This window comes from Pan paniscus, chromosome 10, assembly GCF_029289425.2.
Source record: "Pan paniscus chromosome 10, NHGRI_mPanPan1-v2.0_pri, whole genome shotgun sequence".
Taxonomy (NCBI): Eukaryota; Metazoa; Chordata; class Mammalia; order Primates; family Hominidae; genus Pan; species Pan paniscus.
The window spans coordinates 48794435-48812997 of NC_073259.2; the positions used below are offsets into that span (position 1 = coordinate 48794435).

Genomic DNA, 18563 nt, shown 5'->3' on the forward strand with positions numbered 1-18563 from the left:
TCCTTTGGAGGAGGAGAGGTGCTCTGCTTTTTAGAGTTTCCAGTTTTTCTGTTCTGTTTTTCCCCCATCTTTGTGGTTTTATCTACTTTTGATCTTTGATGATGGTGATGTACAGATGGGTTTTTGGTGTGGATGTCCTTTCTGTTTGTTAGTTTTCCTTCTAACAGACAGGACCCTCAGCTGCAGGTCTGTTGGAGTACCCTGCCGTGTGAGGTGTCAGTGTGCCCCTGCTGGGGGGTGCCTCCCAGTTAGGCTGCTCGGGGGTCAGGGGTCAGGGACCCACTTGAGGAGGCAGTCTGCCCGTTCTCAGATCTCCAGCTGCGTGCTGGGAGAACCACTGCTCTCTTCAAAGCTGTCAGACAGGGACATTTAAGTCTGCAGAGGTTACTGTTGTCTTTTTGTTTGTCTGTGCCCTGCCCCCAGAGGTGGAGCCTACAGAGGCAGGCAGGCCTCCTTGAGCTGTGGTGGGCTCCACCCAGTTCGAGCTTCCTGGCTGCTTTGTTTACCTAAGCAAGCCTGGGCAATGGCGGGTGCCCCTCCCCCAGCCTCGCTGCCGCCTTGCAGTTCGATCTCAGACTGCTGTGCTAGCAATCAGCAAGACTCCGTGGGCGTAGGACCCTCCGAGCCAGGTGCCGGATATAATCTCGTGGTGCGCCGTTTTTTAAGCCCGTCGGAAAAGCGCAGTATTCGGGTGGGAGTGACCCGATTTTCCAGGTGCGTCCGTCACCCCTTTCTTTGACTAGGAAAGGGAACTCCCTGACCCCTTGCACTTCCCGAATGAGGCAATGCCTCACCCTGCTTCGGCTCGCGCACGGTGCGCGCACCCACTGACCTGCGCCCACTGTCTGGTACTCCCTAGTGAGATGAGCCCGGTACCTCAGATGGAAATGCAGAAATCACCCGTCTTCTGCGTTGCTCAGGCTGGGAGCTGTAGACCGGAGCTGTTCCTATTCGGCCATCTTGGCTCCTCCTCCCAATCATTCTTCTAAAAAACCTCAAGCAAGACAATAAATGCGCGCCTGCTCTGGGGAACAATCCTTTCCACCTACTCCTCTTGTCCAGGGATTCCATAAGACCACATATTTCAAACCTTTTACCTTTGACTCATGGAACCGTCTTCTCCAAATTAAGTTTTAATGTTATGCCTTATCCTTTATTGTAAAATTATAAGAAAGGTCCCATAAAAAACAGTTCTGCATGTTGTAATACTATTATTGGAGATTCTGTCCAATGCCACTTCCATTTTAGGAGTCAATGCAATCTTCTAAGTATTTGACAACACTCTACTTGCCTTGACACTTCTGCCCACCTACTCCAAAAAGAAAACCCCACCTGTGAATTCTTAGCTCTACTCTTTTGAGAAAATGTCAATGGAAACACATCTGTCAGTGCTAGAGGGTAAAATGGGAGCATTATGAAAGAGCAAGTGTACTGCCAATGTCAAGATCACTCCAGCTGCCTTGCTCAAGGTGACGGACATGCCTAGCACTCTTATGAGAGGGAGTTAGGCCTGGATGAAGTTCGTATTCTTGCCACATGTGTGAGAATCCTGGATGCTTGAGAAAGAATAAGATGGCTGACTTCTTTGCTCTGTGTTCCATGGACTATGTGGAAGCAGGAAGTAAGGGAAAAAGGAAGCAAGGAGCTTACTGGGTAAGAAGCCTAGCTTAGCTTGCTAGGTGGGATGGCACAGAGAGGGCAAGACAGCTGTGTTAAGAGCGGTCTGAATCAGCATACTGCTTTAGTCACATAGAGCAGGAAAGAAAAGAAAGAGCTGCATATGTAGGCATGATGATTTTAAGCAGAGAAACCAACTAGAATTTTGGGGGGAAAAAATGAGAATCTGTTATGCTTTCTTCCTGGAAAGAAGCAAAGTCAAAATTTTATAACTAAATATGTTTTTATGAACAGAATATTAGAACTTACCATGTTTCCCTTTTATCCTGCCAGCTAGAAAGCTAAGAATCTTATTCAATAATCACAAAAACAGTATGAATCCTTATTATTTGCGTAATTGTTTCCTAATTTCATATTTCTATTTTTAATTTGCTAAAAGGTAAGCATATCTGTAAATTAGTACTCTTTCCAAAAGAAAGATGTATAAATGAATACACAAATAAATGTATGAAGGAAAAAATAATTCACAAACAGAAAGCCAGAAAAAGTGCTTTTTCTTTTTCAAACTTTTTTTTTTCCATTTAGTCCCCTTACTTATATTCTTTCATGTTTCCTTCTTCTTGAAAATCCTCAAGGGATTCTTCAGGAAACTAGAATAGAATTAAAGATTCAATTTTTTTTTTCAAAACAAAAAAATGCACACAGGGGTATATTTGAAAGTCATGTGCTTAAGGAGGGTAGGTGGAGCAGAAGAAAGAAGAGGTGGGTGTGGGGAGTGTCGAGAGAACTTCTTAAGGAAAATGAAACTTCCACTTGCATCTTTGTAGATGACAATCTGCCTCTGGTCTTATTGTTGGCATCTGCCTTAAAGCCAGTGCTTCAGGGTACAGCTAACTAGTGCCCTTTAGCCTCTGAGTCAGCATCACTGGAAGCAGCTTCCCTCTTACTAGCTTCAAGTCTTTTACTCTGTGTGATCTACAACAGATATTTATAGTCTAGAGTTTGTGTTGGTTTGGGAGAGGGGGCTTAATTTCTAAATTAAGTGTAAAAATCCATCTGTTGACAACACCCTGCAATCAGCTTAACTAAGTAGTGAAACAATTTCTCAAACAGAGCTGGATCTGAGTAAAGTGCCTGCAATGTCAGCTGGCAAAGAATATGGTAATGACAAGAAATGCAGATTTCTTATAAATTTCTGACTTTGCCAGTTACTAGGCGGGTGACTTTGGGCAGGTTATTTGATCTCCCAGATAGCCAGTATTTTACGCTGTAAAAATGGAGATAATGCCTGTTCTGCCTATCTCACAGGGTTGTTGTATATGTCAAAAGTGGTAAGTATAAGAACTATGCAAAGTATGATATAGAAAGTGGCATCAGTATAACAGCAGTACATTCCGTTAAAATCTGACTTACATGGAGTAGGCTACAATGTTCTAGGGATACTAATGAGTCCTAAACTCTCATGGTAGAACAAGGGGATAGAGAGAAGATCATCGGAGGAAAGCGTAGGTCAGGATTGTAAGGAAAATGCTCTGAAATAAGATGACCATCTATCTGTCCAGAGTTTCCAGCCTGCTTTCAGTAAGCTCCCTCCATTCTTCATGCTCGTCTGCAACCTCCCAAATTTTAAGAAGTCATAAAGCTCACGACCATCTGCATGTATAAGGAGAGCTAGATGTGTTTTCTGGCAATGTTTTAAGACAAATACCTTTTATCACATATAAAACCCTTCTCATGCATAGTTATAGAGACAGTCTAAATCTGACCATCAGGGTCTTTACAATCTAAGCATAGTTTTGGCATATGTTGAAAGGGGGAAAACAGAAGTACAGATTTCAGGTTTCCACTTAATTGAATTAAGGAAAATACTTACACAGGTTGAGTATCCCAAATCCAAAGCTTTTTGAGTACTGACATAATGTTCAAAGGAAATGCTCAAGGCAGCATTTCAGATTTTGGAGTTTTGGATTAGGGATGCTCAACCCGTAAGTCTAAGGCAAATATTCCAAAATCCAAAATTCAAAACACCTTGGATCCCAAGCATTTCAGATAATGAATACTCAACCTGTAGTGAATCTATTAAAAAGTATTTATAAGATAAAATGGGTTTGAGATTTCTGCTTTGATTACTTGAAATACTCAAATAGTTTAGATTCCACTATTATCTCACTGACACTCTATGAGATTTTATCTAAGGTCTTAAATCACAATTTTATTATTTGTAAAAGAGGAATAAAGCATTGTATATTAATGTCCAGAATGTTTGAAAGGTTAGTTGAAAAATATCTTAATTCCTCAGAGGAAAAAAGATACAATACTATGTTTTATCTAAATTAGCATTAGAAAAAAAATCTTTCATTAGGTGTAAATATTGGCAATAGCAAAAATTACCTTTGAGGACTCGCAAGTAATATTGAGTTTCCAGAATGGACAAAGCCTATCACACTGAGGACACATTATGATCTTGCCACCAATATCAGGATGACAAACTTCTTTGCTAAAAAGAGAAAAATAAAACAATTTTAAAAAATTTAAAGCAGCATGATAAAATCTAATATCCATTCACAATAAGAAACAAAACTAAACCGATCTTGTAAAACTAGAAACAGAAGTGAACTTCTGTTACATAAAACTTTGTTACATAAAACTCATTAAAAATCATACTAAATGGTAAAACGCTGAAAGTAATTCCTTTAGGTCAGGAATAAAGCAAAAGATTCTGCTATCACTGTTTCTTTTCAGCTGGAGGTCTCTGCCAGCATTGTATGTCAAGTAAAATAAGGCCACAAGGATAGGCCAGGAAGAAAGAGAACTGTTATTACTAACAGATTACATGATTATCTATATAGATGACTTAATAGACCCTAAAGATAAATTATTAGAATTAATAAGTTGAGTAAAGGCCAGGTGCAGTGGCTCATGCCTGTAATCCCAGCACTTTGGGAGGCCGAGGTGGGTGAATCACCTGAGGTCATGAGTTCAAGACCAGCCTGGCCAACATGGCGAAACCCTGTCTCTACTAAAAATACAAAAATTAGCAGAGCATGGTGGTGCATGCCTGTAATCCCAGCTACTCGAGAGGCTGAGGCAGGAGAATTGCTTGAACCCGGGAGGTGGAGGTTGCAGTGAACTGAGATCATGCCACTGCACTCCAGCCTGGGTGACAGAGTGAGACTCTGTCTCAAAAAACAAAACAAAACAAAAATAAGTTCAGTAAAGTTGGCTGGATGCAAAATCAATATACAAAATACACACAGGGACACAAAAAGGAATTATGTCCCCATACACCTGTAATCATTAGGAAATAATTCTTAAAAAGTACCATTTCAATAGTGTAAAAAATATAAAGTGTTCAAGAATAAACCTAATTCAAAATATGTTAAGATTTATAGGGAGAAAATAGAATTTTTCTGAAATGCAGTAAAGAAGGCCTACACTACCATATTCACAATTTGTAATAATCAACATTTAAAGATATTAGTTATCTCCCATTTAAGCTATAAATTCAGTGGAAAAGCAAAGGCTCAGAACAGTCAAAATAGTTCTGAAGACAAAGGCATTATGGGAGAGGTTAAGAAAAATTGACCAACAGAAGAAAATAAAGAGGTCAGAAACAGACCTCTTGCCTATATAAAAACTGATTTATACCAAAGCTGGCCAAGCAAATTAGTAAAGTGAGAACTGACATTTCAATAAAACGGGTCTGGTACAACAGGATATCCATATGAACAAACATAAAATTGAACCTGTAATCATATTCTATATACATCAATTCCAGGTAGAAAATGAGAATGCCAACGTACCAACTTATTAGAAAAAAAAATGTAGATAACCTCAGAGTAAGGAGAATCGCATAAACAAGAAACGAAACAGCATAAACCACAAAGAAAAATATTGATACATTCAAGATATTTTAAAAGAATGTCATTAAAAAATAACATTAAAGGGAGAAAAATATAAGCCACAAATTGGTAAAAGTTTTGCAGACATAAAAATGACAAGATTATTTGTCAGAGTATTTAAAGGACTCCTACAAATTAATACCAAAAAAAAAAAAAAAAACCCAAGTAACATTGCACGCTGCTCCCTTTGGAGAAGCCATTCAGATAGGCTAGGCTTGTATGTAACTAGGACTGGAGCTGTGCAGTTAGGTGGTCTTACAGATAACTAAGGAAAAACAAATAGGAATGGGAAGCTTTCCTAGAATAGCTGAGTAAAGATCTTGGAAAACCCTCTCCCTCCATAAAAGCAATGAGAACACTGGCAAAAATTGTCAAAATCAGCCTTTGCAGAACTCTGGAAATTAACCAAGTGCTTGATGTCATCTGAGGAGCAAGTGCTTCATGTCATCTGAGGAGCAAGTGCTTGATGTCATCTGAGGAGCATTTATTTGAGGAAAACTGGCTAAATCTCTATAAGAATGATGACACCTGTTAACCTCACTGATTCCCATCCCCATCTCCCTAGCTTCATGGTAGCCTTAAAACCCAACAGCCTTGTAACTATAGAAGCTGTGAAAAATAGCAGCCTAGCAGCCACTGAAGGGGGAAGAAGTAGTCTAAAGCTACCCCCAAAACCCCATCCTCAGAGAAGTCTTACTATTTGACCTGCCTAGCAGCTCCCCCAAAAAGCTCCATGCGCAGGATTTGCCATTCTTTTTAAACCTCATACTCAGAGCTCATACTGTGAACAGCACTATCACCAAAGTGTTGAAAGCAATTGGCAAGAATTATTTTACATTGTAGCTGCTTGAGGCAGTGATACCAGTAGAAGTTAACAAGAGGTCAACCAAAGAACTTAAAAGGAAAAATTAGGAAATGAGATGTGCACAGGGGGCTCTAAAAAGCTCCAACATATTCCTGAGATTGCAGAAGGCCATGCACATGTGTAGGACAGTGCACATGGCCAAGAAAGACATGAGAAAACCTTAATCCCTTACCTCTGGCTGACTTTGAGGTTCTGCACTGGCAAGAAAAAAAAGCTAAGGAAGAGCTGAAAACTACCTGCTAGAGCGTTAAACACATTTCCTCAATACACACTCACACACAGCCATGAGATGAGGCAAAGGCAGAGAAATGAAAATTACTGGTACTAGGCATTTAATGCAGTCACCAGCTAATCCAATCATTAGCTAACAACAAAACTTATTGAACACAGACTTAAGTGGTCACACATGACAAAGACAAGTAGTTCAGGAAAGTAAACAAAGGGAAGCAGCAGTAGCAGTGATAATAATAAACAGAAGCAACAACAAACCCTGAACAGGGAAAATACCTGATTTCCAGATTTGCTACATTATAATACTTAAAATGTCCAGTTCTCAATGTAAAATTACAAGATACACCAAGAAATGGAAAACTATGGTCCTAACACAGAGAGGAAAAAGCAGTCAGTAAAACTGTCCCTGAGGACACCCAGATATTGCATTTATTAGATGAAGTCTTTTTATATTTAGCAGTTATACATATTTGGAGAACTAAAGGAAATCTCACCTAAAGAATTAAAGGAAGCACAACAAAGAGAATATCAATAGAGATAGGAATTATTAAAAAGAACCAATTAGCAAAGTACAATAACTAAAATAAAAAAATCATTAGAAGGGCTCCTCGGCAGATATGAAATAGCAGAAGAATCAGCAAATTGAAAGCTAGGAATATTAAAATTATCCAATCTGAGAAATGGAACAAAAAAGGAATGAGGACAAAGGAACACAGTCTCAGAAATTAGTGGGATACCATCAAATATACCAACACATACATTATAGAAGTCCCAGAGAAAAAAGGAGAGAAACAGAAATAATATTTGAAGAATCAATGGCTGAAAACTTCCTACATTTAATGAAAGCACTATTTTGCATATCCAGGAAACTCAACAAATTCCATGTAGGATAAACTCAAAGAGATCTAAACCTAGGAGTATCATATTCAAAGTGTAAAGACAAAGCCAAAGAAATCATGGCAAAGAATGATGACAGCAGGAAGAGAAAAGTGATTCATCACATATAAAGGGTCCTCAGTAAGATTAGCAGCTAACTTTTCATAAAAACCACGGAGGCCAGAGGCAGTGGGATGATATATTCAAAGTGCTGAAAGAAAGACTGTCAACCAAGTATTCTATATCCAGCAAACCCATCCTTCAAAAATGGAGAAATTAAGACATTCCCAGATAAATAAAATCTGAAAGAATCTGTTGTTGGCAGAGACCTGCTATATTAGTCTGTTTTCACACTGCTGATAAAGACATACCTGAGACTAGTTCATTTATAAAGAAAAAGAGGTTTAATGGACTCACAGTTCCACATGGCTGGGAAGGCCTCACAATCATGGCAGAAGGCAAAAGGCATGTCTTATATGGAGGCAGGCAAGAAAGAATGAGAGTCAAGTGAAATGCGTTTCCCCTTATAAAACCATCAGATCTTGTGAGACTTATTCACTACCATGAGAACAATATGGGGAAAACTGCCCACATGATTCAATTATCTCCCACCAGGTCCCTCCTACAACATGTGGGAATTATGGGAGCTACAATTCGAGATGAGATTTGGGTGAGGACACAGCCAAATCATATCAGCTGCCCTACCAGAAACACAGACTGAACACCCTTTTTTCTTTTTTTTTTTTTTTTTTGAGACAGAGTCTCACTCTGTTGCCCAGGCTGGAGTGCAGTGGTGTGACTTCGGCTCACTGCAACCTCCGCCTCCCAGGTTCAAGCGATTCTCCTGCCTCAGCCTCCCATGTAGCTGGGACCACAGGCGCATGTCACCATGCCCGGCTAAGTTTTTGTATTTTTAGTAGAGATGGGGTTTCACCGTGATAGTGAGGATGGTCTCAAACTCCTGACCTCGTGATCTGCCAGCCTCAGCCTCCCAACGTTGTGGGATTACAGGCGTGAGCCACCGCACTCAGCCCAGATTGAACACCTTTAATTCAAAAATCTGAATCTGAAATGGTCCAAAATCTAAAACTTTTCAAGTGCTGACATAATATTCAAGGAAAATGCTCAGTGGAGCATTTTGGATTTGGGATGCTCAAATGGTAAGTATAATGCAAATTTTCCAAAATCTGAAAAAAAATCTGAAATCTGAAACACTTCTGGTCCCAAGCATTGTGGACAAGAAACACTTAACCTATACTAAGAGAGTCCTTCAGGCTTAAATAGACACATGACAGTAACTCAAATCCACCTACAGAAAAAAAAAGCAGAGATAGAACTAACTACATATATAAATATGAAAAGTAGTATATTTTTGTATGTCTCTATTTTCTTCTATCTTATTTAAAAGACACAAAGCAACAATTATGAAACTGTTGGTAAGCTTATAATGCATTAAGTTGTAATTTGCATGATGATAATACCACAAAGGAGTAGAGAAGGAACAGATCTGTACCAAAGTAAAGTTTTTGTGTACTATTTGAAATTAAAATTGCCATTAATTCAAACTATATTATTTTAAATTAAGTTGTTAATTATAATCCCCAGGGAAGCCACTAAAAAAAGATAAAGAAACAATAACGGAATTAAAATGGCATACTAGAAATATCTATTTAACACACAAAAAAAGTAGTAATGAAGGAATAGAAAAACAAGAGACAAAAAGACACATGGAAAACAAATAGCAAAATGGCAGGTTTAACTCCTACTTCATGAGTAATTACATTAAATATAAATGAACTAAATATTAAAATCAAAAGGCAACAAGTGGAGATAAATGAAATACAGGACAGAAAAGTAACAAAAAAATCAACTAAACAAAGTTGGTTCTTTGAAAAGATAACAAAATTGGCAAACTTAGCTAGGCTGATCAAGAAAAAAAGAAGACTCAAAGGGTTAAAATCAGAAATGAAAAGGGAAACATTACTGTTACTCTTACAAAAATAAAAAGGATTATAAGGGGATACTATGCATAATTGTAAGCCAACTAATTAGACAACTTAGATAAAATGGAAGAATTCCTAGAAAAATATGAACTACTTAAGGTAACTCAAGCAAAAATAGAAAACTTGAATAGACCTATTTTTAACAAATAAAGAGACTGGACTAACAGAAAAAAAAAAATTCCTGCAAAGAAAAGCCCAGTCTCAGATGGTTTCACTGATGAATTCCACCTACCATTTAAAGAAGAATTAACACCAATGTTTCATAAACTCTTTTAAAAACAAAGAAGAGGGAACACTTCTCAACTCATTCTATGCGACTGGCATTATGCTGATACCAAAACCAAAGACAACATAAGAAAACTAGAGACCTAATATCTCTTGCAAATATAGATGGAAAAATCTTCAATAAAATACTAGAAAACCAAACCCTGCCATATAAAATAAGTACCACATACTATGACCAAGTGGGATCTATCCAGGAATGCAAGGATGATTCAAAGTACAAAAGTTATCAATTCTTGTAATATACCATATTAATAGAATAACGAACAAAAACTACACACAAGATAATGTCAATAGACACAGAAAGAGCATCTGGCAAAATCCAACATCATTCCATGATTAAAAACACTCATAAACTAGGAATAGAACTTTCCCAACCTGATAAAGAGTATCAATGAAAAAACCCACACCTAGTATCACACTTAATGGTGAAAGACTGAATGCTTTCCTCCTAAGATCATTATATTGGAGGTTCTAGTCAGGACAACTAGGTAAGAAAAAATAAAGTCCTCCAAATTGGAAAGGAAGAAGTAAAACTACTTCTGTTCACAGACAGCATGACATCGTATATAAAAATCCTAAGGAATCCACCCAAAATACTATTAGAGCAAATAAGCCAGTTTAGCAAGGTTGCAGCACACACACAAAAATCAATATACAAAAAAGCAATTACATTTCTATACACTACAATAGGTAATCCAAAAGTTAAATTAACGAAACAATTTATAATAGCATCAAAAGAACAATGTACTTAGAATAAATTTAAGAGAAAAAACAAGTATGAGACTTATACACTGAAACTATAAAATATTGTTGATAGAAATGAAAGACCTAAATAAATGAAAAGACATCCTGTGTTCAGGGATTAAAAGACTTAATATTGTTAAGATGGCAATACTCTCCAAACTGACCTATGGAATCAACATTATTCTTATCAAAATCCTAGAAATGGATAAGCTGATCCTAAAATTCATATGGAAATGCAAAAGACCCAGAACAGCCAAAACAATCTTGAAAAAGAAAAACGAAAATTTGAAGTTTACAAAGTTACAGTGATAAATAAAGTGTGGTACTTGCATAAAATGCAGACATGTAGATCAATGGAAAACAACTGAGTCTATAAACAAACTCTTAAATTTTTGGCCAACTGCTTTTCAACAAGGGTGCCAAGATAATTAAACAGAGAACAGTCTTTTCAAAAACGGTGCTGGTATACCCGGATATACACATGGAAAATGATAAAGCAGGACCCTATCTCATACCATTTACAAAAATTAACTCAAAAGAAATCATAAACCTACATCCATAAAACTCTTAGAAGATAAATGTTAAAAAAAACTTTATGACTTTGGATTACGAATGGTTTCTAAGACATGACACCAAAAGCACAAATAACAGAATAAAAGGTAAACTGGAGATCATCAAAATTAAAAATAATTTTGTTTCAAAGGATGCTATTAGGAAAGTGAAAACACAATCCACAGAATGGGAGAAAATATTTTCAATGTATCTGCTATGGTTTGAATGTGTCTCTTCCAATTTAGGTATTGCCAGTGTGGTAATATTAAGAGGTGGAGACTTTAACAAGTGATTAGGCCATGAGGGCTCATCCTTCATGAATGGGATTAGGTGCCCTTATAAAAGGAGTTGATGAGGGGAGTTCTCCCCACTTGCCCTTATGCCTTCTGCTATGTGAAGACGCAGCACTCCTCTCCTTCAGAGGATGCAGCCCTCACCAGACACCAAATGTCGGCAACTTGATCTTGGAATTTCCAGCCTCTATAACTATGAAAAGTAGATTTCTATTCTTTACAAATTACCTGGTCTGTGGTACTGTGTTATAGCAGCACAAACAGACTAAGACAATATCCAATAAGAGACTTCTATCCCAAATATATAAAAAATGCTTACAACTCAACAATAAAAAGACAACACAACTAAAATAGGCAAAGGATTTGAACAAATTTTTCTCCAAAGAAGCTATACAAATGACAAACACATGAGAAGATGCTCACCATCAGTAGACATTAGAGAAAACAAAGTCAAAACTGCAATGACATACCACTTCATACCAACTAGAATGGCAATTTTTTTTTAAGTGCTGATGAGGATGTGAAGATATTATTGTCCTCATACATTGCAGGTGGAATATGCAGTCACTTTGGAAAATACTATGGCAGTTCCTCAAAATGTTAAACCTACAGCTACTGTATATCCCAACAATTCCATTCTTTGTTATATTCTCAAGAGATGTGAAACCATGTGTCCGCACAAAAACTTGTCCATGAATGTTCATAGCAGAATTATTCATAATAACCAAAGAGTAGAAACAACCCAAATGTCCATCAATTAATGAATAAACAATGCGGTTTATACACACATAATGGAGTATTATTTGGCCACAAAAATGACTGAAGTACTGATACATGCTACAACATGGATGAACCTTGAAAACAGTAGGTGAAATGAAAGAAGACAGTCACAAAAGGCTTTATAATGTATAGTTCCACTTTTATGAAATGTCCAGAACAGGCAAATCCATAGAAACAGGAAGTAGACTGTTGGTTGCCAGGGGCCAAGGGAAAGAGGGATTAGGGAGTGAGTGCTAATGGGCACTGGTTTCTTTTGAGGGCAATAAAAATGTTCTAGAATTAGATGGTGGTGATCACAACTTGGTGAATGCACTTAAAACACCTGAATTGTTTACACATTTTTAATATTTTCAATTTTATTACACACTGAGTAGATTCACAAGAATAGAAAACATTTAAAATATTTAAATACTTTTATGAAATGTCCAGAATAGGTAAATCCCTAGAAACAGAAAGCAAATAGATTAGTGGTTGCCAGGGGCTAAGGGAAAGGGGTACACCTAAATTGTGCACTTTAAAAAAGGTCATTTTATGGTATATAAATAATGTCTCTATATAACTGTTATTTCTAAAAGGGGGCATAAGGGCCGGGCACAGTGGCTCACGCCTGTAATCCCAGCACTTTGGGAGGCCGAGGCGGGCGGATCACCTGAGGTCAGGAGTTCGAGACCAGCCTGGCCAACATGGTGAAACCCCATCTCTACTAAAAATACAAAAATTAGCCGGGTGTGGTGGCGCAGCCTGTAATCCCAGCTACTCAGGAGGCAGGAGACTCGCTTGGACCTGGGAAGCAGAAGTTGCAGTGAACTGAGATGGTGCCACTGCACGCCAGCCTGGGCGACACAGCAAGACTGCCCCCCACCATCAAAAAAAAAAAAAGGAGGGACATAAGCTTTAAACAGGTATTTGATAGAAACTATAAAAGTAACTGAAAATATTTATAATTTAGATATTTTAAAGATATCTCATAATTAAATAATTAAAGCCAAATAGTTTTGAGCACAGGCAGTATATCCCCAAGAACTTCCCTCTATTTTCTGCAAATTAATCTGTGTGAAATGCTAGGAAATATGTGGTGTAACTATCATGGTAATTTTGTAAAATAAGTTATAACAAGAACAACCCATGAGGACCTTATAAAAATGCAACTTCTGCACTTTGAAATGTATTTTTGATTTTTTTTTTTTTTTAAACTAGAACAATGTACAAACCAACAGAGAAGCTGAAGACAAATTTAGAGAAAAGGTAACAACATTCAGCCTTTGGCCCAAAACTCTTTTTCAGTGAGGAGGGAAGAGTACTTCAAAAGCCATCTGCAGCTTTCAAGCTAAGAAGCCATAATGGGTACAACATGCTCAGAATCCTCTGTTAAATCGAAGGGTAATTATGTCTATCCATCAGGGCTGCCATGTAAGCAACCTACCTCAGGAGCAGGCTGACATGCTTCAGGCTTGAAAAATTTGGTTATCAGCTCATTGCTGGTGCCCAGAAATTTTGATCTGGCTGGCACACCTGGATAGCAGCCAGATATCAAGAGAAAATCCTGGTTCCGTGCTGCATCCCTGCTGGAAGTTGAGACCACCAAAAGCAGAGGTCTAATAATACCATTCAGAATAGTGATGGTGAAATTTAGAGTGCTCTGGCACCCACATATGTCCCTTTAGACAGTGCAGCTGGTGTTTGAATTTCAACCTCAGTACAAACTAATTTTTCACTACATTTTTTTTAAACATTGTATGAACTATTTTTTAATGTAAAAACCAAAACAACTATTGAGTTTTTAAACAAGCACTTTTTAGTAGTAAGAAATCATTTCTAAAAGTAAAACAAAAAACAAAACCCCTCACTAATTTTCCCAGTGGAACCCTGAAGAAATCAGAGCTGCTTTTGGCTCACATCTGCAGGGCTGAGTGTACATTCCTCTAGGGGCCAAAAGTTCAAGGGCAATCCTCCCGCCTCCAGTCCTCCTTTCTTTTTCAAACAAAATATTGTCTTAAAATATTGGAGTGTTTCCTAGGGGTAATATTCATGTCAGACACTGGGTTGGATTATCTAAGAAAAAAATTTTTCCATTTCACTCAGTTATTATGCTCAGAACAAAAGGGATATATCATCCCAAGCAATGAATGTTCTGCAGTCAGTCTTGTCTTACCAAAACAGTTTAAGACCATGAAAATAATTTTATGTCTAATAAACTTTTCAGCATGGCAACAAGGAATAAACAGAGGTTACCTCCATGTACAGTTATCTTGATTAAGATATCCATAGAGAAAGCAAGCCACTCCTACAACTGCGGCCAGGAGAAGCATCTGAGTGTAATAGCCCAGCCAAGCAAAGTAGATTCCAATCTTCTCTCCATAGTATTTCCTGAAGAAAGACAGAAATTATTTTTAGAAGATGCAAATAATTACTCCGTAGCTTCATCCTAATATTAATTTCTGATTTTAAGTAAAGGAGAGGCTTTAAGCTTAAATTTAACTCAATTCACCCTTAAAACATTCATTTTCACAGCAGACCCTGAATTCTACGATGAAACAAAAAGTATATTACACATTATAGAAGAACTGATCACTATTGCTGGTTTGCCTGGTGAAAGTACATTAAAACACAGCAAGGGAGAGAAAAATGCTGATTATGGAATAAATACAGAGTATTACTATCATTCTTCGTAAAGACCAGCACTATTTTACACATTCTCCAAAAGACTGTTCTTTATATACATGAGACAAATGAACATGAACAATCTGCTCAGTTATTTGCTTTTACTTAACTAGGGAAGTTCCTTGGAGAAAATGTAACGTAAGTCACAAATACAGTTGAGCCTTAAACAACACAGGTTTGAACTGTACGGATCCACTTAAATGTGGATTTTTTTTCAATAAAAGATAAACCTAGTGTGCCTGCCTCTCCTGCCTCCCCTTCCACTTCCTCCACCTCTTTCCCCCATCACCCCTGAGACAGCAAGAATAACCCTACTCTTTTTCCTCCTCCTCAGCCTACTCAATGTGAAGACAAGGATGAAGACCTTTATGATGATCCATTTCCATTTGGTGAATGGTAAATATACTTCCTTATGATTTCTTAATAACATTCTTTTCTCTAGCTTAACTTTATTGTAAGAATATAGTATATAATACATATAACATTCAAAATATGTGTTAATTGATTGTTCATGTTATTGGTAAGACTTCCAGTCAAGAGCAGACCATTAAAAGTTTAAAGGGAGTCAAAATATATATGCAGGTTTTCGACTGTATGTGTGTGCGGGTGTCACTGCCCTACCCCTGTGTTGTTCAAGGGGCAACTGTAATAATAAGAAAAAAACCCACTAATTTGTAGTGGAATGTCTCTCTGACCAAAATTTTTGCAAAACTCATGTGAGAATGAAAGAGGGAAGGATGCATATGATTGAGGAATCCATCACCCTGTATTCCTTATAGCTAGCTCTTCTATTTTTTCCTAAGTTTTAAAAACTGGTTAATGGTATACTCTGGGGTAAAACTGAAGAGGCCACGTAGGCAAGATTAAAGAGGGCAGGCTGACCAAGAAGCAGTGCCAAAATTGTTCCTGAAAGGAAGGTCAAGTACAGTTAGGCAGAAAGAGAGTTTAGGAATGAAGAGATGGTTCAGGTGACTGCTGCTGTTGCTGATATTCCCAAAGAATGACTCATTTATGCCTTCATCTTGATCTGTACAACAAGGAGATTTACTTAACTCTGAGGCCTACGTGAGACTTCAGGCTCAATATGGAGCTGGGCTGAACTCCTTGGTCTTAGCCTCGTGGGGACTTAGCTCTGAGCAAAACCTGGAGTCCTGGGAGACTTCAGACAGGAACATCCCTGGGCTGGACAAGCACTCACAGGGAAGGTCTGAGACCAGTTCCATGGGTCACAGGCCTGGGTGTAGTTCACATCCACAGGGAAAAAGGAAGAGCTGAGACAGACCTGAGGGTGGAATCGGGAGATGGGAGGAACAAAGTGGGCTGATTTTCACGTGACCGGAGCTTTGCTCTCTGGCTCATGGAAGGCAGGCAAATGGCAGGTTCAGGATACAGCCCGGGAGAGAAGTCTGGCCATGGGTTTGAGACGCCTTGGCCTCTTTTTGGTTATGCTTTCTGTAATAAGTTTTCATCAGCCATCCATCCTGGAAACGCCATATTTAAATTGGAAAGAATCTTAGAAGTTGCCTGGTCCAAGCTCCCAATAATAAAAAAAATCCTGCTGTATTTAAAGAGCTGGTCAGGCAGTCTCTGCTTGGTTATTTACTGTGACAAGGAGTTCAATACTTTCTAAGGCATCCCTGTTACATTGTAGGCAAGGCCAGAAAGATTTTTCAAATCTCAAAAGGAAATCTGTCTCTTAGTTCTTGCTGAAAAGCTGGAAATAATGAGGATTCCTTCAAATGCAATATTTTCTGATCATTGTCCCTCTCTGCCAAACACCTCCCAACTCTTAAAATCAATTTAACAAAATTCAGCTTTGATTTTTTAAATCAAAGTTACAAGTATACAGTCATTAGTCTAATAGCTCTAGAAGGCTGGTTATAAAAAGGAGCAGTCCCCTACCCCCTCCCCCATTTCCTGCTGCCCAGAAGCAGTCACTTTAAACTTTTATAGTTGATGCTTAGAATATTTACTTCCCTATCTCTAAATAACATGCGAGAAGTGCTGTTTATTGATTTTTCAGTTTTATGCATCACCTATTGACTTTCTATTCTGGAAGATGTGGATTAAGCTCTCTTTCAACCCCTTGCCTCATCTAAACATCCACATCTCTATTCCTGCCATCCTGACATAGTTACATTATAGTTTTTGGTTAGATTAATATTCTTGCTTTACATTATTATGATTCTATAAACACTATTCACAGCTGAATCAAGTCACTGCTATAATTACTTTTTCCTCCCTGCTCAATATCTTGTTCTCCCTAGAGTTAATAATTGTCTTGATGGTTCATTGCTTAGTTTTCTGTGTACTTATCAGCAATTCAACCCCAGACTCTCCCCTAATGTGTAACTTTCTCAGTAGGCTCAAACACATGAGATTGTCTGTCAGTTTCAACTCCTTGAATAAATGCCCTCAGACCTCCTCCAACCTTGACTGGTGACTCTCCAAGCCCCATCACAGAACTGTGTCACCTGGGATCTCTCTGTCCCTCTCTCTTGTGCTGGCATTTCCTGCATTTCCTGTTTACTAACTCTTAGGTCTTCCTTCTTGGTGGAGCACCTCCTCCATTACCTTGCACATCTAAACTGTGAAAATTCCTCATACTTAACAGTTTGAGCATACATAGAGTTATATATATATGGTCAAACTTTCCTTAGACATGTGAAGTTACTGCTGTCTTTCAGTGTGTAGTGTCATTGAGAAGCACAATGCTATTGAGTCTTGATCCTTTGTATGATTTTCTTTTCATTTTGCTTTCCAAAGGATAGCAGGATCTTCGCTTTGTCCCCAGCGTTCTGAGCTGTCGTCTTGGAGTGACTCAGTGGCTCTATTTTCATCCTCTAGGCTGGGTACTCAGCAGGCTCTTTCCACCTAGAGACTCATGATGTTCAGTTCTTCAGATACTTCTCTGGAAGTACTTCTCAGATTTCTTCCCTACATTTTTTCTCCCCTGGTTTCTCACACTCCTATTATTTATACATTGTACCGCCTGGACTGATGTAATTTTTTATCTTTTCCCCCTTTTCTATCCCTTTATAAGTTTTGCTTTATGCTCTGCATAATTTCTTCAACTTCATTTTTCTAATGCGTTCTATTGGTGTTTTTCTGTCTAATCACATTTTCAGTTTCCAAGAGCTAGATTTTATTCTCACAACAATCCTTTTTTATAGGACCCTGCCCTTGTCTTGTGAATACCTTATTTTCTTTTATTACTCTGGGGGTAAAAACGGGACTTTGGAGGGAAACTTTTCTTTTTTACTTGTGCAAAGTCTGGTTCCCCTAGGTTGCTGTTTCCAGTTTGGTTTGCTTTTTGGGAACAAAATGGAAAGAGCCCATTTTCCCTTCAGTAATCCCTGGGAACCACAGATGAGGTTTAATAGCCTGAATGCTCAAGGGGTTACTAGTGGGAAGCAATGAAGGGAAAGAACATGTGGACCAGGGACAGGGATAGTAAATGCATTTCCTCTAGCAAAATATATTTAAAATAGTTGGGAAATTTTCTTTACTAAAGCAAAAAAAATAAAAGAGCACATAAAAAATGATTAAGAACCCGTCACTCTGTTATCAGATGCTATTGGTTTGACATAAAAGGAAATTAATAAAATGGAAACTTCACATGAATGTCAACCTCAAATATTTACATATGTACAAATATCTTTTAAAATCTTATTTTACAGGGTAAACAGAGTTAATGAAAGTGCCTCTTCATGACTGTAATCTCGGTGATAAAAATGAATGACAAGGGAATCCG

The 18563-nt window shown here is 38.0% G+C and overlaps 1 protein-coding gene across 4 annotated transcripts in view; it reads right to left on the bottom strand.

Annotated features, from left to right (window-relative positions):
- Positions 1 to 18563, bottom strand: part of ANO6 (anoctamin 6) — a 216179-nt gene that overhangs the window by 60482 nt on the left and 137134 nt on the right. For all 4 annotated transcript variants that reach the window (XM_003825754.6, XM_014347200.6, XM_008951088.6 and 1 more), the window contains 2 exons: positions 14381 to 14515; positions 4009 to 4114 (listed from right to left, as the gene is read on the bottom strand). In XM_003825754.6, coding sequence (XP_003825802.1) covers positions 4009 to 4114; positions 14381 to 14515 — 241 coding nt within the window. The remainder of the gene's footprint in view (positions 1 to 4008; positions 4115 to 14380; positions 14516 to 18563) is intronic.